Genomic DNA, 26,858 nt, shown 5'->3' on the forward strand with positions numbered 1-26,858 from the left:
ATTATATTATTTTTTTATTTTCTTGACAAAAGATACATATATAGGTACTATTGTAACGACTAGTATTGAACATTGACATAAAAAAAATCATTCTATAGTTTCTGAATGAATTGATTGTGAACATATTGTATTGAATATATGCTTTTTATGATTATGTGAATGTATATGTATGATGTTTATAATATAAATAAATGAGGAAATTAGATGTTATTGTGGTGAATGGATTATGGTATGGTATCTTAATAGAAAACCCTGATTATATGAATGATTGATGGAAATTTTGGATCATAGAAATGTGAATGTTATGTTGTTAAAATAGTATGGCGATCTTAATAAAGAATGATTGGTGATACTGAAATATAGGTCATGCTTGTTAAATTTAAAATAGTTTGAATAAATTACATACAAGAAAGTATACTATTATAGAATATGTGAATGACTAAATTAAAACAATGTTATGGGTATAATTGAAAATTAATTTTGTACCTTATTGTAAAATGAAATATAATTAAATAAATGAATATTAATTTTAAAAATTTTAAGATGATGTATGTTGTCGAAAAATTATTAATAAATATGGGAACTTAAATGAAAAATATTGAGATTATTAGAATTTGACTGAATTTGGGGAAATGTCATTAAATCTGATTACAATAAATTGAATTTATGTGGATACTAATGGTAAGAGTGACATTTACATGAAAATTGGGTTTAGTAGGATAATTGATCCTTGGTAAATAATGAATATTGTTGAAAATCGATGCTGTTAAAAGAAAACCTGGTTAATTAAGATATAATTATAAAATTAAGGCTATGAGCTAGAAGCCATAGTCGTATTACAATCCTCTATTCAGATTAAAATTAGATTAGGTGTGGTCCATCGAAGATATTCGAGGGGAGTTGCCCAGCAGATTCAATCTAAAATGAGACAGTCAGGCCCAGCGATATGGACAAGTGAAGATACCTATGAAGTTAATGATAATAAGGAGGAGGATTTGGAAACTGGAGTAAATTGGTGGTGGTTACAATGAATGGTGGTTTAAGCGATAACGGACTGTTCAAGAACCATTCCCGTTTAACGCCTTATGGACTGTCCACATATTTACAATTGGTGACAGAGGTTGTTGCAGAATTGGGTAGGGTGATTAGTTGCCGTGTAAGCGATAACGGGATCATCTAGGACTTTTTAGCGTTAAATTTGGGACCACAAGTTTTACTATTGCATGATAATGTTTTGGAATGGACAAAGGAGATAGGGAAGGGTTTAATAACTAGCTACCGAACATGACATGAAAAAAGAACTTCATCCATATAGATGAAGTTACCAATGAATTGATTATGAATGTTTTGCTTTGAATCTATGTTTAGTATTTATGATTATGTGAATATATATGATGTTCTTAATATTAATAAATGAACAAATTAGCACCTGTTAAATTTTTTTATTTTTTGCTTAAAAGATTTAATAATTACACATAACCTTATATTTTTAAAGAATTCTTTTATTAATTTCCAATGACATTATTATATGTCATTGTTAACTGCTTTTCTCTTTCCTGTCGTCATATTTCAAAAATATGGATAAAGTATACAGTACACAAAATTTAACTTGAAAATTTACAACCTATATCAAGATAAATAAATTACAACACCAAGATAAAATAAGTAAGGCAAAAATTTTGCAAGTTTGGTTTGTATATCTAAAATCGAGGTAATTGTTGTAACTGTTGAAAAAAAGAAGAAATAAATTTAATATAATACATCAAATGTCAGTTATTTTCTGACAGGGAAATTAAGTTTTCCTTGGGGGAAGAAGAGGAGATAGGGATCACGGGGTGTGTTTCATTGTTCGGAAAAACCCGTAGTTGGAGATTGGGAGATATTGGATTAGATGTCAGCTGTGGACCTTTGGATGTCAGCTGTGGACCTTTGGATGTCAGCTGTGGACCTTTGGATGTCAGCTGTGGACCTTTGATATGTTATATTTTTCTACATATTTTATGTTAGATTGTTGTGGTTTTATTGGAAATAAAGATAATTATGTTAAATATGGATCGTCGTTAATGGTCAATGGTATTTATTTAATATTATTAGAAAGAATTATTTTGGGTTGTTAAGTTATATAATTGAGAGTAAAGGGCATTTTTATTATATTTAAGGTAACTTGTAATATTGGTGCCATGACCAGGATCGGATCTATCTAGGGATTAATGTGAAATCACAACGCAAGTACTAAAAAAAAACTATAGTGAGATTAAGGATTGAGTTTAAAAATTTCTATACTTTTATATTTAACTTTAAAAGGTGTAAGATAGAAAGTATGTAATGAGTATTAGGCAGAAATATGGAAATAAGATCAGGAATTTAAGACAGTAATATTTGGTATATTATCTTATGTCTAGATGTATATGGTACATATAATTTTGATCATTATTTGGTATGCCTTAAAACTCATTGAATGGTGTTATAGGTATTCCGTCATAGGAAGCTGAAAGACCTCATGAACAGCAGGACAGAAAGGATTGTTAAATATTTAAATATGTGAAATTTATGAAAATATATATGGATATAGACTTTTGTAATAAAGTGTGTATTATTTAATTATGCTTTTTGGGTTTGTAAAGGGATGAATATGTATGGGATAATTTATTATTAATTAAGGTTAATATATTGCATAGGTAACATATGATATATTTAACTATGAATTATTATGTATAATGTTAATATATTGTATAGGTAACATATGATATATTTAATTATGAATGAGAATTTGAAGGAATTGAAGTATGATGAAGTCAGAATAATATCTATAATGTTAGATGTGGATAGTTATTTTGATTTAGTGTCTGCATTTAGTGTATATATAAATTGGATAGGAATTTGTATGATACATTAGATGGTGTATAATATTTTTTTTTCCAAATTATGAAATCTTTATATTTAATATATATATTTTTTTTTTAAATTATAAATTTTTATAAGAAGTTTTATTTGCAATTATTATATTATTTGTGTGGTATGCAATGATGTGAAGGGAAAATATTTTTACAGATAAGGTCAGCCCGTGTTGAGGGGTATGCCTTGAGGTGAAAATATTGTTTAGTTTGCATACTGGAGAAAGTTTTTTTTTTGGTGTAAATTTTTTTTGTAAATTTATGCTGCATAATACATTTTTTTTATTTTTGTAATAATTTTATAGCACATCACATTTTACTATTTAATTATGAACATATTTTTTAAAGAAAAACTCAAATTATTTTATATTGTGAAGGTATATTAAAAATTCTTTACATATATACCATATAGCCCATTATATTCTCAATTGTTGTTATTTTGCATTCTACATTTTTGTGAATTTGTGCTAACTGTGATGACAGAGTTAGGTAGAAATGGTATATTTTTCTTAGGATACTGAGTAATTCCTAGATGGGAAATATTGTATTTTCTACGTATTATATTTGTTCCTTCATATAAAATATTAAATGTATTTGTATATGGATATATTGTAATTTTAGGTAGAATCTTTGTTTGGCAGAGTTTCGCAATTATTTGTAATACCTAAGGATGGATTTTTCTATTCATTTTAGGAAATATTTACATAAATGTAGCTTTGTTTTTTTTACATGACAGAAGGAAAATTACATGTGTTGAAATTGCATTTCACACACAGACAATATGTTCACATTACATTATTATATGTAATATCATTATTTCTTAATTACCATGAATCATATCCAAATAATGTGTATTATAGCTCATATTTCCCAAATGTCTTAAAATGAATGAATTATTATGTTTTGCTGATATTACATTGTCCATATTAATGTTGCATAGATTATAAATGCAGATACCCCAATGTACAGGTCATTATATATTATAAATCATCATAAGGGAAGACGATTCGACAAATTCCCTGAACGTCTTCAAGGCGTCTCGATACAATTCAAAAAGGTGATTCGATACAATTCAAAGAGGAGATTCGATACAATTCAAAGGGGTGATTCGATACAATTCAAAGAGGTGATTCGATACAACAACACCACAGAGAGAGGGACGCTGGGCTTGTGAAGGGTGGGCGTGTTGTAACTGTTGAAAAAAAGAAGAAATAAATTTAATATAATACATCAAATGTCAGTTATTTTCTGACAGGGAAATTAAGTTTTCCTTGGGGGAAGAAGAGGAGATAGGGATCACGGGGTGTGTTTCATTGTTCGGAAAAACCCGTAGTTGGAGATTGGGAGATATTGGATTAGATGTCAGCTGTGGACCTTTGGATGTCAGCTGTGGACCTTTGAGAAATGAAGAATTGGATAATTATATTATGTTATATTTTTCTACATATTTTATGTTAGATTGTTGTGGTTTTATTGGAAATAAAGATAATTATGTTAAATATGGATCGTCGTTAATGGTCAATGGTATTTATTTAATATTATTAGAAAGAATTATTTTGGGTTGTTAAGTTATATAATTGAGAGTAAAGGGCATTTTTATTATATTTAAGGTAACTTGTAATAGTAATGACGAAGTTTGTTTCTTTGCAGATGTGCTGAATAACATAGGGATATCAATTTGGATAGTGAAGGTTAAGCATGGGAGGAAGACGTTCAAAGAACTGATGGATTCAAGGGATAGGAGTGTGTCCCTTGCGTTAAAGGAGATAGTTTATGCTATGTGAACGGTTATACGAGTACGAAGGATATAGATAATGGAGGCGAATCTATGACCTGAGAACAATGAGATGAATGTGTACAATATCCCTGAGAGATAAAAAAGTATGGAATTGCAAGAAAGGGTTAAAAATGAAGCAAAGGGGTCACAATATAGAAATCTGAATGATTTAAAAATACTGAGAGGAAAGGACACGTGAAGGTTATACGAGTACGAAGGATATGGATGAGTGAGTGAAAAAGTATGGAATTGCAAGAAAGGGTTAATAAAGCAAAGGGGTCATAATATAGAGGCCTGAATGGTTTAAACATAGTGAGAAAAAAAGGATACCAAGGTTCATATTTATAAAAATATTTTTCAAGATATTTTTAAAATAATTTCTTGCATTTTTTTAGAGATGTTCTACACTACAATTTTTTTTCATCTATAACAATGTTTTCATTTTTCAAGTTCCAAAAAATTTCCTAAGCTCAATTTTTCTATTTCTATTAGAGCCTTTAATGGTTGTGAACTAGAATTATTATTAGATTTTTTGAGTGTAAACCAAAAATTGCTAGTTTTTATTTTAGACAGTCTTTAATAAAAGAAATAGATTTGCTTTTCCCCATGTCATCCTCCCCCCCCCTTTAAAGCTATGCATAAATAAAAAAATGGAATATAAATATTTTTTTTAATTTTAGTGTAATCATTCATTTCATTTTCATAAAACCTAATTTTAGTTGTAAAGAAATAAATATAAATTTTTTTTATTTTGATATAATAATTCATTTAATATGATAGATTTTTATGTAAAAAATTTTTCAGTTTAATAATTAAAGTAGTAGAGGTATAGTTTGGAAATTAATGCTTGCGATTTTATTTCTTGGGTTTAGATTTTCATTCCCAGTATTTAAAAAAAAATGCATGTTTCGAAACAGATAAAAAAAAATAAAAGGGTAAATTAATAATGAAGCATTATTAATAGATAAGTCAAGTTGCCAAAAATTAATTCATTCTATCTTTATCTTCTTAGCGACCGATAACATATTATTCTTCCTTCTTTAATCGCTATCTCACTTGCAAACTCCTACCACTTGATTTTTTGCATTTTTATGACTATTTCCTAGATGTTCTCCTATGGAGATCCCTATTATTTAACTAACTTAACAATAGGCAACAAAAGTTAGCTATAACACGAACGGAGCGGGTAAGCCAAATTTTGCCCAACTTTCTCAATTATTATATAAGGCTTTTATATTGATTGATCGTTTTTTTATATTCCAATTCATAGTTATTATAATATAAGTTCAGAATTTAGAACTGGAACCCTCGAAACCTGGAGAAGTGTAGGAACAACCAGAACCCACAAATTTCTAGGAACCAAAATATTTTCATGAACAGGTTCAGATTTCAGAGTTTGAAACCCGAACTTTCGAAACCGTAAAAAAATCTAAAACCCGGCAATCAGATTATCTTTAAAACAATTGTAGGAAACGGATTTAAAAAATATTTAGAATAGGAACCATATTTTTGGTTCATTCAGATTCTAAGAAATATTATTCTAAGGGGGCTTTTTAAAAAATTAAGATCTAAATCCCATAGACATGATTCTTCTTAAAAAAATTATTGATATTCCGATACTTTTAATCTAATATATAAAAAAATAAATAATATTAAATTAATTTTAATTAAGCATTAAAAAAATATGAAGTTATTATACTTTATTTTTATCTTTCAAAAAATATTTTAAATGTGACATAATGTTATCTAACGACTTTTTCATCTTTGTAATGTAATTTAAAATATTTATTTTATTCTATATATTTTATATAAAATATAATAAAAATTTTATTTATTTAAATAATTGTTATTTGCCTCAAAGGAGAATCTTAGCGTTAAGATTTATTTTTCGAATAATTATATCATCTTGCTATATTTTATATAAATTAAATTATAAAAAATAAAACTAAATTTTTATTTTAAAAAAAATGAAAATAAATGTCACATTTAAGAAGGTAATAAATAAAAATCATTTATTAAAGAAGAATTGGTTAATTAACTATCAATAATAAAGGAGATCGTTAAAATTTTATGGGATAAATTTAATAAATTTTACATTTAAATATATTGAAGGCTAAATTATACATGAATTATCTTTCTTTATTTAAATATGTAATTTTATCAATAATTAAATTAAAAGGTAATAATCTATTACATGAATTAGTAATAAAAAAAAGAAGATTAAATAGATATTAAAATTCTTTTTTACAACCTGAAACGACTTTTCAAAATAAATTCTAATGAAAAATCGTTAATATTATTATTATGACTCCGATTGAAATAGATTTAATATCAAAAATTGCCGTTTTTATTGGATTCATTCTATTCTACGCTAAGATCACATATTCCATTGGAATGAAAGGTTAGGCTTGTATACATTAGGAAAGTTATAATTATTATTTATTATAAAAAAAAGTTAGCCAAATTAAAAAATAGTAATTTGAATTTATAAATTATAGCGCATATTTTGTAATAGGCTATTTATGGAGAAGGAAATATGTCCCTTTTAATTAAAGAGCATCACATCAATATATTTAGAGAATATATATACAGGGATTATCTATTCTTCACAATATGGGATATAATGTTTTAGAAATAATAAAACAAGATATATTTCCAGACAAAACATTGTATATGATCTCAAGCTAAGAAAAGAGTTATATAAGTTTATTCTAAAACAAATCATTATAAGCGATTATTTAAATTTTCTCAACCATTTAATGTAAATGAGAGACATGTTTGGCCAGGGATTCTGAGTTGGGTATCGAAATTTGGCTCCATTAATTGGGTAAATATTATAATTTTACATATTCTGAACCTTTTTTTAGATTATGTTGAAAAAAGTTATGAGGTTAATAATTATGATAAACTGCTGTCAGGGAATGGAAAGAACTGGCCTTATGATTGGCATCGTTAATTAACCAGGTCGAGTCTAACCATCCGACTTACTTAGAGCATCTAGTGGTAAAAAATATATATCTCGACATTCGAGTTAAATCTGTATTTAATATTTGCAATCATAGATGTAGTAAATAAAATGTTAAATATATTACATTTCTAAATTCTAAACATTTTGAATAAATATTTTAAAAAACAAATTTGATTTAAAAAGGATTAAAAAGATAATAGAAAAATAAATTAAATATACAAAGAAAAAATTGTAAAACAAAGATTATTAATGTATCATTTAAAAACTTTAAGGATAAATTTCTGTATAAAACATTTTTTATTATATTCATTTAAGTTATTTTACATTTTTTTAAAGTTAAGTATCTTTGTATAACAACATTGCGATTCTAACATTATTTGACCTTTAACTAATAATAAAATATTTACCATTAAATTATAATATATTTAAAAATCATAATAATATAAAGTATACTACTCAAATATATATTATAAATAGTTAAAAAGAGAATAGTCACTTCTTTATATATTCCCCAAACATTTATTTGTGTAATACATAATACATTAAAATATCACTGAATAAATAAGGTGTATTTTAAGAAGAAAAGAAATATATTTATCATTGTGTATGCGTGCATTACTATTATAAATATGTTATAATAATTTATTATATGATTTTAAAACAGTGATTAGAAATTATAATATTTTTTTTCAAAAGTCAAACTTATTAACAATCATATATCTTTTGTATTATAAAAAATATTCAAAAAAAACTTTAAATGTTTTATGGAGATTTTTTTTTTAAAATTAGATCTTGCTCTTAATTAATAATGATTTAGCTTATCAATATTTTGATATTATCAATCAGTGGTGTCACTAGGTGAGATTTGAAAGTGTCCTTAGCATATGCTACCATTTATATACTTTATAATTTATCAACAATATATATCTTCTCTAATTTTTCCATCAAAGACTTCAATTATTAAGTCACGATTCACCAAAGCAAATCACGAAAATATTAATTAATTTCTATAACTAATAATATATATTGTGTCCAATCACTTAAGAAATATAAATACCGGAGAGGCCTGTCTTCTAAATATACCTGGGCCGGGCCTATTTTTAAAAAAAAGCATTGGGTCGAAAATCGAATATTTTAAATCCCCATTATTTAGCTATAAAAATTCTGAATAAATGTAATATATTTTAAAATAATTCAGGCCGAGCCGAAATTTTTATAAGGAAATCCGGGTCAGGCCATGAAAAAGCTTTGCAGGTCTCTGACAAATACCTTGTAAAAACTTTTTCTAACTCCGCTAATAAAAATAATTAACTGGGATTTTCGAATTTTTTAAAAAATATTAAAATTTTTTATGTTTCACTCTTTTTAAAATAGTTTTTTTAGGTTAATGGTTTTTTTTCAGACAAAATCTTAATTGTCATGTCATTGGCATGCCGCCTTAATATTTTTTTTCCTCCATTACTCAATGCATTTAAAACAAAAGTATCGATTTAAGAAATAAATAGGAAGAGATGGACAGACTTAAAGTTAAAATAAAAATTTATTTTTCTAATGCTATTTCGATTAAAATAAAAAATTATATATTCATTTTCTAATACGATTTAATAATTTAATGAAAATATTCAATATTAAGGCAACTGATGAAAGATTAAGAATTTGCTAAATTTTATTAATAAAAAAAAGGTTTTTATAATAGTTATTGTTTAATTGAAATCTCGAATTTATATTAGGGGATGATATCCAAAAAAATGTGACAAAGAAAGGTACATGATTACTACTTTCAAAAAATAGATTATTTTCACTCTATAATCACTATAATATACTTTTAAAATCGAGGGTTCGTTCATAATCTAAGAAGAGTGCCACCTAAACGAGAAAAGAATTATAAAATAAATATAAATAAAATCTAATATAAATTTTTTTAAAAATATTATTTAAAAAGGAAGTGTAAGACTATGTAAGTGTAACTAACACGAATCACTTATATTTTTTTAAAAATACGCAAATAATTAGATTATGATTGAATGGATATTAAAAATTAAATCTCTATAATTTTGTCCTAATATAAACTAAACATATAAATTTTTTAAGTATAATAATCAAATTAACATATTGTAATGAGAATCCGATTGATTTTATATTTAAGTTTAAGATTAATAAGATTTGTTTAGGATTCTAACATATTCATTGAAAATATTTTTTGGAATAATGTTTTTATGGGGCAGCATAATCATCATAATTTCAAATAATAGTTAAGATTGTGACCATCCCTCGGTTATCCGAACATAAGAAATTAGACTAAGTAAAGGGAAAGAACTCTGAAAATATGAATTAAAGATTAAATTTTATATTGTAATTTGTAAACTTCTTTATCAAGCCTTTATTTTTACGAGCAAAAGTTTATTCGTTTTTGATTCACTTTAAGAGAGTGTTTTTAGTTTGCGTCATATTACAATATGATTATTATAGTATATAATAAAAAAATATTGAATATATTAATATTGACCTTTTCCTTTTAAATGTTCAACCATAATTTATTATATAGTATTAATGTTTTTACTTAATATTAATATAATATTTGTTAACTTTTTGGTAGACATCAATTAAATTAATATTATCGATTATTTTACGTCAATATCCCATGGATAGGCGCCATGACAATCCAGTAAATGGGGGAGGGGCAAGTCAAAATTGTAAGATACAAGAAGCAAGTAGAAGGAGATCCCACAGGAATTCCTGTTTTTTCCTAGGTGAGCTATAGTGCAAACAAATTGATAGTTCTCATTTTGCCATACTTTTTTTTAATAAGGCATCCCTTGTTTAAATTGTAAGTAAAAAAAAATTGGTTTTTGTAAATTATGTTATATCGTCTGCCTTTTATTTCACTAATTTCTAAATATTCCATTTTTAAAAGACAAGTTATTTTTTTAATTTATTTTTATGGCTAACAAGGTTTTATAGACTTTCTTACGAAAAAAATCCAGTTCTTAAAGAGTTGATTGTCGACCATCTTGCAAAATGAATGAAGGAGCAAGCTAATTTTCTTTTCTTTTTTTGAATTATTTCTAAAGTCAAGCTGTAATTTTACGAATTAACGCGACAGTCGAGATGCATTATTTGCGTTTGAAACTCTCAATTTGTGCGCACTATTAAACAAGAATAAAAAATTATATTTTCAACTTTTATAAATGCTGAAAGATGATTAAAAAACACCGTGAGAACATATTGATATTTGAATAATAATGAAATAATTTTTATATAAATCGCTCAGAACAATAATTTAGATTTTTTTTTTAAAAAATATCATTATTATTTTTTGAACCAAATTTATTAATTTTATACAAATTCTTTAGGTGTCAAAACAATTTAAGAATTAAAAATTAAACAAGTTTTAATTTTATTTTAATTACCTTAACCTATAATAGTAATGATAATCATCATAGTCTCTTGCTTATTCTACTCTACTTAATTAAGTAAAATCAAAGCATTGATTAACTAGTAGCGACACTGTGATTCCTATTGTAAAATAAATTTTATAAAGGTTATAAAATAATATTCAATCAAATTCAAACATCTAATAATAGTAAGCTTGAAAATAAATAAAAATATATTCATCATAAAATAACTTTCTTTTTTTTAAAAAAATATAATAAACTTTCTTACAAAATAATTTTCTAATTATTTAAAAATTTAAAAACCCACCCACTTGAGACTAATTTTTATAATAGGAAATATTGTTTATTTAAGCCTTAGAGATTTAGTACAAATAATCTAATATGATAAATTTAAAATCTTTAATGGCATAATATTTTCAATATTATTTAATAATTCGAATGATAAATATTTTAGTCCAAACTCAATGACATTAATACTTAACTTTCTGAAGTTTATAGATATAAATACACTAAAGTCAGCTATAGTAGACGCCATTGGATTGTATATTTTGTTATGACTTTAATATTTGGTCTTAAAAGCCTTTCAATGATATATACTTTTTATTGCATTTATGAATGAATGTCAGTCAAAGTTAAAATTAACATCATTGTTCAAACTAGAGTCCTGCATGTGTCAAAATTTTGATTTTATATGTGATCAAGTCTCAAATCAAAATTTAAGACCGTTTAACCTACATTTTAAAATGTAAATAGTTTTAACTCAGACCTAAATATATCAATATTTAATTTAAATAAATTTTATATGTTTAGAAAAGAAAAAAAAAGGGAAAAAAGATTATTTATAGTGTTTCAGGGAATTTCTATCGTTAAACTTAAAAATCTATAAATGAACTTATTTAAGACCTGAAAAAATTAAAATTTTTACAATTAAATTAATATAATATTATGAATCAAAATTAGATAATTGATGGCATTTTTTAGTTAATAAAATATCACGTAGCGAAATTTATTTCACTTATTTTAAATATTTTTCAAATATTCAAAGTCAAAATACTTTTTATATTCTATTTTAAATTTCATCTTTTATTTTTATAATTTAAATTTGCTTAATATTTTTCAAATATTCAAAGTCAAAATACTTTTTATATTTTATTTTATATTTTATTTTAAATTTCATCTTTTATTTTTATAATTTAAATTTGCTTAAATTATAAATTAATAATAGAAAATATTTATTAATTTGGTTATCAACTGGTGGGAAAAAATATATAAAAATGAAAATGAATCATGAAAAGAAAAGAGAACATATTTAAATTGTATAATATTATTATGGTCCATCTATTTCATTCATAATTAAAGTTTGTGCCATCAGATTGCACTTTCTCCCATAATTGATAAAAAGTATCAAGAATGATAAGTAAGCGCTTAATGTATTTTATGCAAGTCGTCCAAAAAAATATTATCAAGGGAACTTTTAAATTCTACCACTTATTTTAGGAACCCACAGTGGGTAAAAATTGATAGTATTTTAATAATAATAAGTTTATTTTTATTATTAACATTTCTAGAAATGTCACAATTTAAACTATGCTAAAATATTGTCGTGATTTATCATTCGAAATTCAGCAGACTTTATAAATATTGGTTGAGTATTTTGTGTAGATTTAAACTATAGGCTTAAACGATATTGAGAAATATATTTAAAATGCAGCTTAGAACATGTAAAAAATACATTTTTATGAAAGTATTTGTAACTTAAACGAGGTACATCTCCAGAGTATTTTCTCAAACTTTTTGATATAACAAATTTCCATAATTGAAGGAATATATTTTTCATTATACAATAAATTTTTTAACGATATTTGTGCAGTGTTTAATAATTTATCTAAAATTTGAAGAAATAAATATAAGAGAAAGTATATTTATAGATTTTTATTAAAATCTGGAGAATTTTTTTTTCAATGATCCGAGTCAGATCTGATCCAAAAATTATTTTAGAAATAATTCCTTTCCGATCAAAATATATTTTGTTGGACTTTTTAAAAAGGTAAAATATTTTAACTAAATCATAAAAATTAAGTGCTGAAAGAATAATTAATGTCTATTTCTTGAATAAATTATTCATATAAAACATAAGGAAAAATATATAATATAAAATTTATCCTAGAACGGTCAATTTCGGTCAAAATTAAATTTTAGATCAAGGTCCGAATTCAAATGCAAAGAAATTGCCTATCCAAGCTGACCAATTAGAATTTGAGAGGTCAGTTGACCCCTGCGAGTTTAACCGGCGCGTGTTGATCCGCTCTGATTGGTCAGTGTAGGGCTATGATTAATTTATAAAAGTTGCCTATATTTAGAGCTAAATTACATTTTTTTTAAACCAGTTTGTAACTTGTAGTCCGCATTTTTTTAATATATCTACCACTTGCTAAAGATAATAACAAATTAAGGATGATAACAATGTTTTGACACGTAAAAATATTATTAAAGATATGTAATATAGTATATATTATTTTATAATTATATTGACCTTTAACACCACTAGTTGTGCATAAAATTTCTATTTGTACTTCCATAATTGCTTAAAAAAATTTAAAAAAATTATTTTTTAGGAGACTGTTATATAATAATAGAAATAAAAAAAATATATTAGTTGGATAATTAGGGAATGAATGAACTACTTTAAAAAAAATTAAATTCCAACAAACAAAAATTTTATTTTTATAAATTTATAATTTGAATAATTATGAGATTATCATATGATTCTGTTAAAAGAAACAAAGTTTCTTTCTTCATTTTAAATAATATTATTTGTAATCGATAATTTCAACTTGATCAACCCATTGGAAGCAACCAAATTTTTCAAGTCGCCCTTTTCTAAACAATAAGGGTTAATTTAACGATTTGTATAGTAAATGTTAAGATTTTTTAAAAATGTATTATACAAATAAATGTATTTGTATCGATATTGGTATAGATCAATTTTTTTTAAAAAATATGCAAAATGAGTTAGCGAGTTAATAACAGATAATTGATTATTCTCTTCTCTCTTGAATCAAAAAACGAGAGTTAGAAAATCTTCAAAATTTGAGAAAAGATTTTTTTTAAAAAATTTTTGATTTCATCTTGATAGATGAAACAAAAATTAAAAAGGATTTATAAAAGATTTATCAAAAATTAATATTATTTATAGGCCTCATTAGTTAAAGCAACAAATCTGAGGTTTAAAACTAAATGAGTTTGCTCTATATCAGAAGGCAAAAAAATTAAGAAATTATTTTATTTTTAGGATTTAAACATGCCCTGAAAATTTTTTAAATTAAAAAAAAAACTAAACATATTTATATTTTTACAATTTTTTATAATAAATAGTTAAAATATAAATCATTTATATTAAAATAAAAAAAATCCAAAATTTAAAAAAAAAGAAGAAGAAATAACGTAAAACGAGAAGAATAAAGAAGAATGAGTAAGTCTAGCAAAGTTCTTTTGAGAGAAGACTGCCATTGAAGCTTATATAATTGGGTTAAAGGATAGATATGGCTAACCTCTGTCTTAGGAAGAAGCCTTCTTGAGGATCGCCATTAAGCTTGCAAATGTGATAAATCTTTTAAGAAGGATAATGCAAGCTTAGGAAAGATAGTGAAGGTTGTGATTTTATTGAAATAAAAATATAATCTTCTGAGATTTTTGAATATTTGAAAATTTTGAGCTGTTCTTTTGCTTAATAGGAGCTTGATTGAGTAGGGATATTGTATCTAATGGCCCCGTTTCCATGGGATCAAACTGATTCCGTCAGGCTACTTTCCATCAGAAGCCCTGGTGGCTCAAGTTTTGAAGGTATGGGTCAATAGTAAAGCTCGTTGGATCAAGAAATTGTATTGGTTATGCTTAAGAATTTGGCCTGGGTTACCCATCTGCAAAGGTAAACTGTTCATTTCTGCCTATATCTGACGCCATAGCAGATTTGAGGAAAGGTTATCATACAATTAAGGTGGATTCCAATAGTGATAATAAGAACTCGAAATAAAAGCAGTGAGAGCAAGATCAGTGGGAAATCTAATCCTCAAACCACCACTTTTAGCGGGTAATTAATCTTGAACTGATGCAATTTCATTGAATTTAGTTAAAATATTATTAGTTAGATCCTATTCTCTTTTCATAAATGCTAAGAGGGATGTGATATTTAAAAAAAAGAGTTGAGCGAAGTAAAAAATGCGTGGAATTTTAAAGAAATTTTTAGGAGGAAGAATGATTTATGCGAAGGTAGCAAGTCAAGAAGGTCACCAAGTTTAGGACGATATCAAGAGAAGAGTGGAGGAAGGTAGTATGTAGAGAATCAGCCTACAGGGAGATTTGGATGTACTAGTTTCCCCTTGGAAGTTATTTTGAAATTGTGGAGATTTTGGTCTGAAAGGTTTACTCGCATAAATTAGAATATTGGGTGGTTGAGAATGAGACAAACAGTGCATCGTATATCCTTGATAATGTCTACGGTTTTATTGATTTTCATTGAGGTCCACTAAGAATTCCTTCGTTTATGCACCATACCTGGAGTGAAGGTAAGTATTAATTACTGATTTAGATTATCTGATTGATTCGGCAAAATAAAATGGATCCTAGTAAATTATCTTGTTGAATCCCTCGGTTGAGAGTATTTTTTGAAGTTAAATTGCAAATAAATAGAAATTGGTTGCAAGAATATAATTTGGTGTAGCATGGGAATGATGTGGTCGCTTATTGCAAGATTGAGTTATGGGAGAGGGTGTCTTGAATTAGCAAATTCAATTTTAATAAGGGTTTTATTGTAGGATTGCCCTCCAAGTTAAGACGTGTGAGATGTACTTCCGCCTCACATCTGCCAATGACTCATATCCCTAATTGAAATAGGGTGAGAAGGTGAGAGGTCTCATGTTAATCCTGGATGTAATCATTTTAGTGAGAAGGCGACGGGTTTAACCAATGGCTATTGTTCTGATATCTTTGTTAAGCTTCTGTAAGGCAATACGCCTGGCACCAAAAAGAATCGGGGGAGGGGGTAAGGACTAAATTGGGAACTAGTCTTTAGATGTTTTATTGTATTTTACAGGCCGAGTTGGACCAGGTTCAATTTTATAAACGTGTTTTTACGCCGAACCGTCAGACTCTGGCTGCAGAGATCCACTGTAGAGTTATGGTTTTAAAAAGAAAAAATTCCATATAAAATTAGTGGTCATTTCAAGATTAACCAAATATATCGCAAATTCGATTTTATAATAATTTATTTTATAACTTTATATATATATTACCTTTATAGCAAAGAAGTTGTATATAATCTAAATTTTTTTTGACTATATGCCTTTTGTCGAAAATAGTGCTTCTATAAAATGTAACACTTTATTTGAGTTATACTTTGCAAAAAAATTAAGTCTTTACTCGTGAACGTGATTTTCACTAAGTTAAATTGTTAAATTTGTATGTGAATATTTTATTCATATTTATAATTTAAAAAATATTTTTAACGGATTGTGAGAGAGGGGAATGGAGGGTGAGAGGGTTTAAAAACGGATATAAAATTATTAATTTGGGTTTCAAAATAATATCTAAAATTTTAAGGATGTTCTCCCTGTTACATTGGGATTTCAGGCTATTAAGTTCTTTCAATCATTCTTAAGATTGCTTGTTAATAGTCGTAAAGGAAGAAAAGGAAATAAAATGAGGAAATAAATATTGTAACAAGTTATAGCTTAAATAAAAATATACTATTAGTCATTAGAACCTTATTAGAGAGGACAAACAGATTATATAAAATATCTTCTTCTCCCTCTCTAAAACCATTTTTATAAATGTAAGATCTAAGGTGTTTTAAATTCTTGAATTTAGATTGTTTAAAGATTTATAGCCATTCATTTTCACCTTGGCTCTAATTTTTTTTGAAATGGCATTTATTTTTTTAAATTATGAGATATGATAAAAGTGTGTGTTGTCTATATTATAAATGTTATATATAAATTAACATAATTATACGTGCAATTTAAATAAATTTATACAAATTATAATTATATCTTACAAATTGCTTCGCTTTTGAATAAATTTCTTTTTAACCAAAATTTTTTTTTTAAAATCATACATAAATACCAAGGCATTATCAAACTTTTTACGATAATTTTTGTTCATCTAAAGAAGATAGCAGGCTGTCGTTTATTATAAATCTATTTCTAAATTTAAATACTTAGTGTTATTCTAATTTATAATCACTAGTATCGATTCTTAGCTTGTTAGTTATAAATTGTGTATTTTACTACTTTTTTTTTACCTAAACGGTTGCAAGGCTTTATTAGGAAAAAAAATTACGTCATTGGTTACACTCAGAGTAGCGATAAATATGAGTTTTCAAATTATGAATTTTTATTATTAAATTATTAGTTGCTTAATGAATTAAAACAACGATATATAAATTCCTAATATGCATTTATTTTATTCATATACTGCTATACATCAGAAAACTCTGGTACAAACGATCTATCTAAGTCTCCACAAATTTTAGTCATCAATCTTTTGAAACAAAACAGTAGCAGTAATCGTAATTATACCAAACAGGTAAACCGAGATGTTCATTATAATGTTTCTGTGGATAAGACAGGGAGTAACCTTGCCTATGATAACAGCGCTTATACAGTAATTGAGCCAAGATTATTACCCGCGGAAAATTTTATGATTAATAAAACCCTCGTTAATAATAAGCTAAAACATAATAGCAATAACATGACAAATGTTTACGGGATAATTGGTGTATCAGTTCGATTGCAATGTCCTATCTTAGTAAATGGTCCTTATACTATAAAATCATCAGGAAAAAATTGGAATTACACTCTAAACAGCGAATTAATCCAATACGTCAGATTCGTCAAATTAATTGATGGTAAAATGGACAATGTATTTACTTATGTACCAGTAGGGCTAGTAAGGGAAGCAATTAACCAAAATAAAGATCCCATTTTAGATATTTTGAAGAAGGCAAAATCAGATAAAATGTCAGGAGTATTGGCAACTAGGGCTCATTTTGTTTCTGATCCAAATTCTAATGAATTATATTCCAATAAAATAATTTTTGATCACACAAGTCTTCAAAGGAATGTGCCGTATCTCGAAATAACTAATATAACACTAACCGATGCTGGAAATTATATATGCATACCCAAGTTGAGACAAAGATTGACCAATAAAGAACATAGAATACATTTGGAAATACTAGGTTTAATATATATAATATATACTTTTTACATTATAAAGTTTTGCCGTCAAACAATATTTAGCATTACATTTAGCCGATATTAGAAATCAATTCCAAAATTTTAATTGAATCTAACATTTAGATTTATTTTGAGTTCTAGAAAATTCTAGTGCAAATTTATTTTAAAAATACAATGATGTCACATATTTAACAAATATAATGATTCGTTAGATATTCTTTGAAACCACTTATTTTCACCCTGGCATATACAATATGCTCAATTTTTTTTATCGTATGTCAGTATTCAGACCAATTTTTTTTTCACAGCTTCTAAGTTCTTTTAATTCTTTTTTTTTTTAAATTCAGAAAATAATAAGAATTTCGGATATTATACACGATAAAATTTTATCAAAAGAATTATTTTAGAATTTTATCGTACGAAAAGTTTCACTCTTTCTCTAAAACATTATAATGTTTTATATACGTATAAATATATTTTAAATGAATCAATTTATGCATAAGTTCCACCAAGCAAACCACGCATAAACTACTCGAACGAAATACTTTACGAGAACGAATATGTCCATATTAATTGTAGTTGCGAAAGGGCTAAACCTTCAGCCCATTTGCATTGGAGGGAATCCGGAAATTTGTTGAAGTCAACAGCAAGATCCGGAAATATAATAAATCCCGGTAAGAAATATTACCTCTTAATATTATTTATGAAATAGTATAATTTCTTTATTGACGTTATATAGTATCAAGGTATATACATCGTGGCCTAATAGGAAATTGTTGAGTCGTATTGTAAAATAATTGATTATCATATAAAGTCATTAGCTATGTCATGTATGATAATGACGTCGTTAGGTAGCCCTCATCCTTTAGGACATTCTAGCTAAAATCATCAATGTTAAACTTAAACATTCTAAATAAAATTTTACCTTTCCTATTAATGTAACTAGATATACATCAATTTATTATTAGAGATTGTTCAGTAGTAGCCTCACTAGGAGGGGGAAACTCTGAAGAATTTAAAGAACCCTCTCAAAATTTTGAATATTTTATACTAAATATAAATTTGATAATGTAAACTAAAAAAATCATAATTTTAGATAATATTAACTAAAAAAAGGTAATTTTAGATAATGCTAGCTAAAAAATGAGGAATTTTAGATAATGATAGCTAAAAATCGTTATAAGCCTCTTGAGTAAAGGCTAGTGATTTCCCTGGTAAGGAACGTAACCAATGCTGGCGAAAGAGGAAAATTACCCCAGCCCTATCGCAAATTTCCCTATTTTCGTAAATATCATTTTAAGCTAGTAAAAATTTCCCTCCTTTATTCCCTTACCCCCCCCCCCCCACCCCTCATACCTAAAAATAGACAATATTATTATAAGGAAGAAATTGAAAGAAAAATTAGTTAAAATTAATATATTTTTAAATAAATATTATTATTTAAAATTTTTAGAAAAAAAGCATTTTAACAAAAAAAGTGAAAACCCAACATTATTTTTAAAGTCTAATATAGCCAAGGCCTACAATAAGTGGAACTAAAAATCTCCAACAAAATTATGGAGAAAAAATTCACCTAATAGTGCCCACCCCCATAGCAAAATCCTGGATTGCCAGGGCCCTGGTGTTTAGAGCTAATGTGCCTCATTTATTTCGTATGTTTAATCTAATTTATTGTTTGTCTTGACATTTTTTTTAAAATACATAATTTTGGTGCTTTTAATTATCAAGCATTATAAGTGTGCACGTATATTACTCTATATACATTTTATTTCAAACAAAACTATCTTAAATTTATTCAAGATAATACGAGTTCTTCTTGGAGTGTATTAAAATTGAAAGTTAGTAGAGATAATCTAGCATCAATCTTTACATGCGAAGCAGAAAATGGCGTTGTCTATCGTAGCAATGATATGAGCATCATAAGCTTCAAATTGAACATTTTTAGTAATGCTAATTTATGTAAATGTTTAATAATATTTGCACTATTTATATATAACATTTTACCTCTTAATATATCATTTCAAACACTTAATGAATGCCATTTTACGACAATAAGTTTAAAGTAAAGTTTTTGAATCTTATTTTAAAATGAATTTTTTAAACCGGAATTTTACTCATTAAAACGAAATAAAAAAATTTAAAAGTTTACCAAAAATTAATTGTTTTAAAATTTTTTTATACATTTCTAAAATCTCAATATTTTATAGATTTTTAAATTGTTTTAAAATTATAATTTACTAAATTTAATAATATTCTTACATCTAGTGCTCTGTAGAACGTTTTTCTAGGTACTTTTAGTTTTGGGGAAAAATTAGCATCCCTAGGAGACATCAAATTTAAAAGAAGTTCGCTAAATTCAAAAAAATTAATGCCCATTTTTTGAAAAATAAATATTATGTTGTGATTTTTTTGAGACACAAATAAATATTACATTGTCGTTCCATATATTTTTTTCAGTGCAATTACTTCTTTATATAATTATATTTTCATTTATTCCTTTGATTAGAATTTGTAAATTGCAAAATGATTTATAATAATTTTTTATAAATTAGGCTAAATGTATAATTAGTTACTTTTCAAAAGTAACTTAATAACTCTAATATTAATATAATTTTAAAATACTTATCTAAATAAATATAAAACATCAGAGATAAACGGTTAATAATATTCTTAAATGAATAGGGGAGACTGGGGTTAGGTAAACCTAAACCCCGGGGCTTGGCAAACCACCTTATCTCATTTTAAAATTAAATACACCAGAAGGTTAAAATTTTATCCTAATATAGTTTTCATTAGTATACATCTATGGATAAAATATATTTTGAAATAATTAATTACTAAAAATTTTATTTAAGAAATAAAATTTTGATCAGTTTTAATTTTTATTAAAATATATAATCATTTATATGTAAATTAATTTTTATTACAAATTTTAAACATTAATCTATAATTTGGGTAAGTTTTATGAGTATTTATCAAATCTAGATATTATTTCAATCATGATTTATCAATTTAGAGCTAGCGGGTTTTGCTAAACCATAATACACGTCAATTATGGTAATTAATAATGAAAAAAATTTCAAAATCTTGAAAAGGCAATTTCATGGCTGTTTATGATTGGTATTTAGGATTTATGATAAGAAATCTTAATCTCTCCTTAAAATTCATATTTTTTTTATATCCAAAATGTTTACCAAATTAGCCAAAATTAAGTTTCAATTTTTAAGTATTAAGATATTTTGAACAATAAAACAATAAAATTATTCCATACATATCATTAATTAAAAATGCATCTCAATTTATTATGGCCTAAAAAAACTAATGGTTTAGGAAACCCCTTGAAGTGGTTTGCCTCACCCCTCTATTGGGGCTTGTTGAACAAAATTTTCACTTTTACAAAATATAAAATTTAAAAAAAAAATTTTATTCTTAAGATTTTTTATAAGGCACCTTTAAAGAGTATAGTCTTAGGTATCCCATCATATATTATTTTTTATATTATCTATAAAACAACAAGAGCTATAGCCAATTTTGTAAAAATTGGTTCGACTAACCCCAGTCTCCCTTACTAATCCAAATAGATACATTTTTGACATTACAAAATGTTTTTTCCACTTAGGTATATAGGTTATTATTTTTAAATGAAACATTTTATTAATAATTACATATACATATCGTTTGATAAAAATATTATTTTAAAAAAATACGCCAAATAATCAGCATAATACCATAATATTTGATAAATAAACATAAAACAACGTCGATACCAAAGAATGTGAAAATAGACAAACGAAGTAATATGTGTCATTAGAATATGCTAAAACAATAAAAACAACGATAATTTTAAACAAATATATATTCTAACGAGGTTTGCTATTAGTGAATATAAAACTCAAAATCTACTTTTTCCTTTTTTAAAAAAAAATTAAATATAAATTATAAACTACCTATAAAACAATTAATTCATCGTAATAAAGATAAATGTAATATAGTAAGTTTTAAACGTGCTCTGGAATACTTTTTTAAACATAAATTTTTTTCTTGTCGGTGATAAATTCTAGGATGTGTAGACTTAGAATATGTACTTTTGACCTTTGAATTTCAAACAATTTTGTGGTGAATTTTAATTTTATATAGATTTTTTATTCAAATTTTAAAAAAATACATAAAAGTTTGTGGCGCAATTGTCTGAAATTCATAGGCAAAACTAGATGCATTTATTAAAAATTTTGCCCCCCCCCCTTCAAATGTTTAAAAATTATCTTATTGAATGGTTTGGCTCCTCTATTTATTTACTTAAACCTATAAAATATGCAATATGTAAAAAAAAAAATATTTTAAATTAACCCGCCTATCATCGCCCCTTGTTTTAAAAATACTTTTAAACCAATCACTCGTCATTGTTTAAAATCTTTTATCTCGCCAACATCAATCTGTAGAATGGGCGAATGGGCGAGCTAAGATGGGCGAGCGAAGATGGGCGAGTTGAAAATCCGCCCATAAAAATTGAGGGATTTGGAATTCATTGTTAACCATTTATAAGAAGAAATAAATAAATAAAAGCAAGAAAGAAAGAAAGAAAGAAAGGAAAGAAAAGAAAAGAAAAGAAGAAAGAACGCCAAGGGAGAGAGGTCTGGGGAGCAAGTTTAAAACGTTAAAATTTGGTAAAAATATGAAAATCTAGTATATAGTTTAACCCCCCCCCCCCACCACCTCCAATTAATTGTAAAATCGACTGCCATTATTACATATTTTGAAACTATAAAAATAATATATATATTTAAAACTTATTTCAAAAAAAAAGCCAGACCTTTAAAGCCAACTATAGAACCAATCGAAAAACTTCTGATGGCTGGTGACACAGTCGAAATCATCTGTAAAGTAAAAGGGGCCAACCCAATGCCTAAAATATTTTGGAAACTTGGAAAAGGAAAATCTTTTACTATATTAAACGGTAAACATTCCTACCTTAATAATTCTCTTTAAATATTCTTTTTAATTATTATTATGTACTAACTAGGAAAAATAAATAGTCTCACTGTGTTAAAATCGGAAAACTAATTATTTGCCACATAATAATCATACCAAATATAATAAAAATTTTAACAAATAATTTACATTATAATCCCAAAGGAACATATCACACTACGATAGATAGTACCGGTGTTTACGATGTCATGAATATCTTACGTTTGACAATGGAATCTAAGTATAATCAAGCTAAATTACAATGTTTAACGATCAATGAAGTTATGAGGAAATATAATGAACCACGTCTAATTAGCCATATCACCTTATCGATATCATGTTAAATATATAGCATAGATTAATATAATTTTTCTAATGAAAAAATAATATTACCTAATGAATTGGTCGTATTGGGGATATGGAATTCATGGGCTTTTAGAATCCCTCGATTTTATATTATTTATTAAGAGCGCGATTTTTAAAATATTGAAGAACTAACTTGACAGGAGTTGCATTTTAGCATGTATGGAGTATACAATTTTTTTAAAAACCTGTGCCATAACCTTTAGAAACTACGCATTTTGTTTTTTATATAAATTTTATGCATATAAATTTGAAAAAATACTTAAAAGTTAATGGTTGTCTCAAATTCCATAGGGTATATCTATGATGGAATATATTTCCGTAAAAATTTAGAAATTACTCTTGGTAAATGATTTAAAATCGTGATTCATCCCCACGAATTTCAAAGCCCATTACGACTAATAATAAAAAATATTAATTAAAAAGGTAATAATAGAATTTGAAAAGAATGTATCCTTCAATAAAAGACATTTTACTATATATTATTTTAATTTTATAATTTAGCATAGCCCTGAATTTTTCTAAGGGATAGTGGCTTGGGTTAAATAATCCTTTTATAAGTCATTAAAGAATATCGTAGCTTAAGGAGGCCTTTAAACCGAAAGGGATATAATTTTGAGAGAACTTTTATATAAAATAACCAATCATATCTCGATGTTTTATTGTCAATTAATTCGTTTCTATTTAAATAAAAATGACATCGGTTTAAATTCATCTATTTTAATTACATAATTATAAATATTAATAATTATTAACAGATCCACCTCAAGAAGTTCACTTGAGTAAAGACGAGATAATTCTTTTAACCCAGAAAGGTCCTAATGGCAATACCAGCATATTAGCTAAAATTACTGAACAGGTGATATGCGACTCCGACAGTAATCCTAAATCCGCGATAAGGTGGTTTATAAATAACTACAACAATACCCTGACTCAAAGGAATATTTTGACTACAAACGTTAGCGCTTTACTGAAAATATATGGGACGGATAATTTTTTTAGAAATTCTGAGCCCTTTATCAATGTAACTTGTGAAATCAGCAACCGTTATGGGAGAGTCAGCAAAGACCTCATTGTTAAAATATGGCGTAAAATTACAAAATATATATTTTTACAGTTTGATGACGATTTTTATAAACCGAACCCCATCTAAAGGCCATACCTGTGGCTCACATCAGGGCCGTAGCCAGGAATTTTCAGATAGGGGGGGCCAAGTGCTTACTTTGGGGGATACTATTTTTTAGAAATTTTTTTCTATTTTTATTAAAAATTTAATAACAAAATACTACTATATATGAATATACAAAACAAAATAATACTATAATATGCATATACAAAACAAAATATTACTATAATAGAATACGGCTATTTTTATTTTTAAATTTTAATGAAAATGAATTAAAAGATTAATTTTGTGTTATTTTTTTTCCATAAGCCATCAATACTAAATATTGCTTACGTTGATACTGCATCGACTCTCTAGTGCTCGATAGAACTCTCTTTAGTGTAGAGAACGAGGCCTCACAAGAAGCCGTTGATATCCCAATGATTATGGTTGCTGAATAGCATTTATACAATTCTTTAAATGCATGTGAGCCGATTTTTAAAAACGGCTAATTCAATATTACATCCAGAATAATATTACGCAAGCCTGGAGATTTTGCTGATAGAAGTAACAAAGATCTAGACATATATTAACGAAATCTCGAGGCTTAGGCATAATTTTTATGGCTTAAATATTGAGTTAGCCGTTTTGAAAAATCGGCTCAAATCGAGCCATTTAACAACACTATGCATGATGATAATTTATTCTATACATATGTAGAATATTTTCAAAATTATGTTTTTCTTTAACTTCGGAAGCTAACAGCTATCTTCATTTCATGATGTATTTCCATATTTAAGTTTACCAATGATTTTAATAGGGCCATTTTATCTGATAAAAAATAATCAGGGTCAAAGAGGGACAATGTATTGAAACATGAAAGAAGATTATAATTATCTTGTGTAAATCTGTCTAAAAACCGATCAACAAAGTTATCAATAATTTCATAATAAATCCTTTTTAAAAAACACCAATTGAAGTCTTTTTCACAATCAAATCGTAATTTGCTATCAACTAAAAAATCTTGAAAATTTATAAGCGTTTTACGTACCCTTGATGATTTTTGGGGAGTGAGATTAAATTTTGCTAAAAGTTTTTAAGCTTTAATTATAATCAAATCAAAAGAATTATCACTTCTTTTATTTTTTAGTATATTGATCGTAGAATCAATACAATTTTTAGCAACCACTAGATTAGTATACCTATTGACTGTAGATACTTATTTAGTGGATCTATTGTTATTAATATCTCATAAATTATAATGGCTAATATAACGTAATTTATATTCATGCATTGAGATAAAGACCTGAGGCTTCGGCTGAATCATGAGTGGAAACCTCTGAATTAAGAGCTCTATTAGAAAAGTAAAATAATACTTCTGGCCTCAAAATTCTCATAAATGATGCGAGATGTTTCCAAATGACCAGTCCACCTTTGGTCTAAAAGTCTCTTAAGAGTATGGCCTGTATATTTACAGGATACGTTAAAACGCCTAAAGAAATTATACAATGCATTGGATAAATTAAAAAAATTAGAAATGATAACAATATTATAATACCAATTTTGAACCACAAGATGCAACTTGTAACAATGTATAAAAGGAACTTTTTTATTAATTTTTTTTTGAAGAAGGGTTTGCACTCCTCCATTTCGGCCAGACATAACGTTTGCACCATCATATGCCTGGCTTATTATATGTTGAATTAATATTTAAAGTTGCCTTAAAATGCAATCAATGATGATTTCAGCAGAAAGACACTCTAAATTAATAATTCCTATTAAGTTTTCTTGGACTTCTCCAGAAAAAATATAACAGTAATTATGCTCAGGTTTTCACAACCTGATGCATCTTTTGTCTCATCAGCCTTAAGACAAAAAAAGGCTCTCGCTTTTGTTATATTTATCAGAAATATATTCAAGCACCATATCTGCCATGATAGATATTACTTCATTTTGTATCTGAGGTGATGTGTATTGGGCATTTTTGGGAATAAATTTCATAATCTTATTTAATTCTGGATATTTTTGAATCGTGTATGAAAACATTGCTATAAATAATCCAGAAGAATAAATTATTTTTACATCATTAGCAACATCTATAATTTGTGTCGAACCAGTGCCACGAAAAGGTAGCTCCTGTATGCTAAGAAATA

At 26.2% G+C, this 26,858-nt stretch overlaps 1 protein-coding gene across 1 annotated transcript in view; it reads left to right on the forward strand.

The window, feature by feature from the left end:
* The first annotated feature begins 1,027 nt into the window (after positions 1 to 1,027).
* LOC135930142 (uncharacterized) overlaps positions 1,028 to 26,858 on the forward strand; it is a 33,428-nt gene continuing 7,597 nt past the window's right edge. Inside the window, exons 1-10 of the mRNA XM_065466928.1 lie at positions 1,028 to 1,141; positions 1,774 to 1,956; positions 3,892 to 4,020; positions 4,136 to 4,418; positions 17,519 to 18,271; positions 18,773 to 18,943; positions 20,070 to 20,213; positions 23,074 to 23,223; positions 23,403 to 23,576; positions 24,359 to 24,688. Coding sequence (XP_065323000.1) covers positions 1,028 to 1,141; positions 1,774 to 1,956; positions 3,892 to 4,020; positions 4,136 to 4,418; positions 17,519 to 18,271; positions 18,773 to 18,943; positions 20,070 to 20,213; positions 23,074 to 23,223; positions 23,403 to 23,576; positions 24,359 to 24,688 — 2,431 coding nt within the window. The remainder of the gene's footprint in view (positions 1,142 to 1,773; positions 1,957 to 3,891; positions 4,021 to 4,135; positions 4,419 to 17,518; positions 18,272 to 18,772; positions 18,944 to 20,069; positions 20,214 to 23,073; positions 23,224 to 23,402; positions 23,577 to 24,358; positions 24,689 to 26,858) is intronic.

This window comes from Gordionus sp. m RMFG-2023, chromosome 5, assembly GCF_954871325.1.
Source record: "Gordionus sp. m RMFG-2023 chromosome 5, tfGorSpeb1-WG-v2, whole genome shotgun sequence".
Classification (NCBI taxonomy): domain Eukaryota; kingdom Metazoa; phylum Nematomorpha; class Gordioida; order Chordodea; family Parachordodidae; genus Gordionus; species Gordionus sp. m RMFG-2023.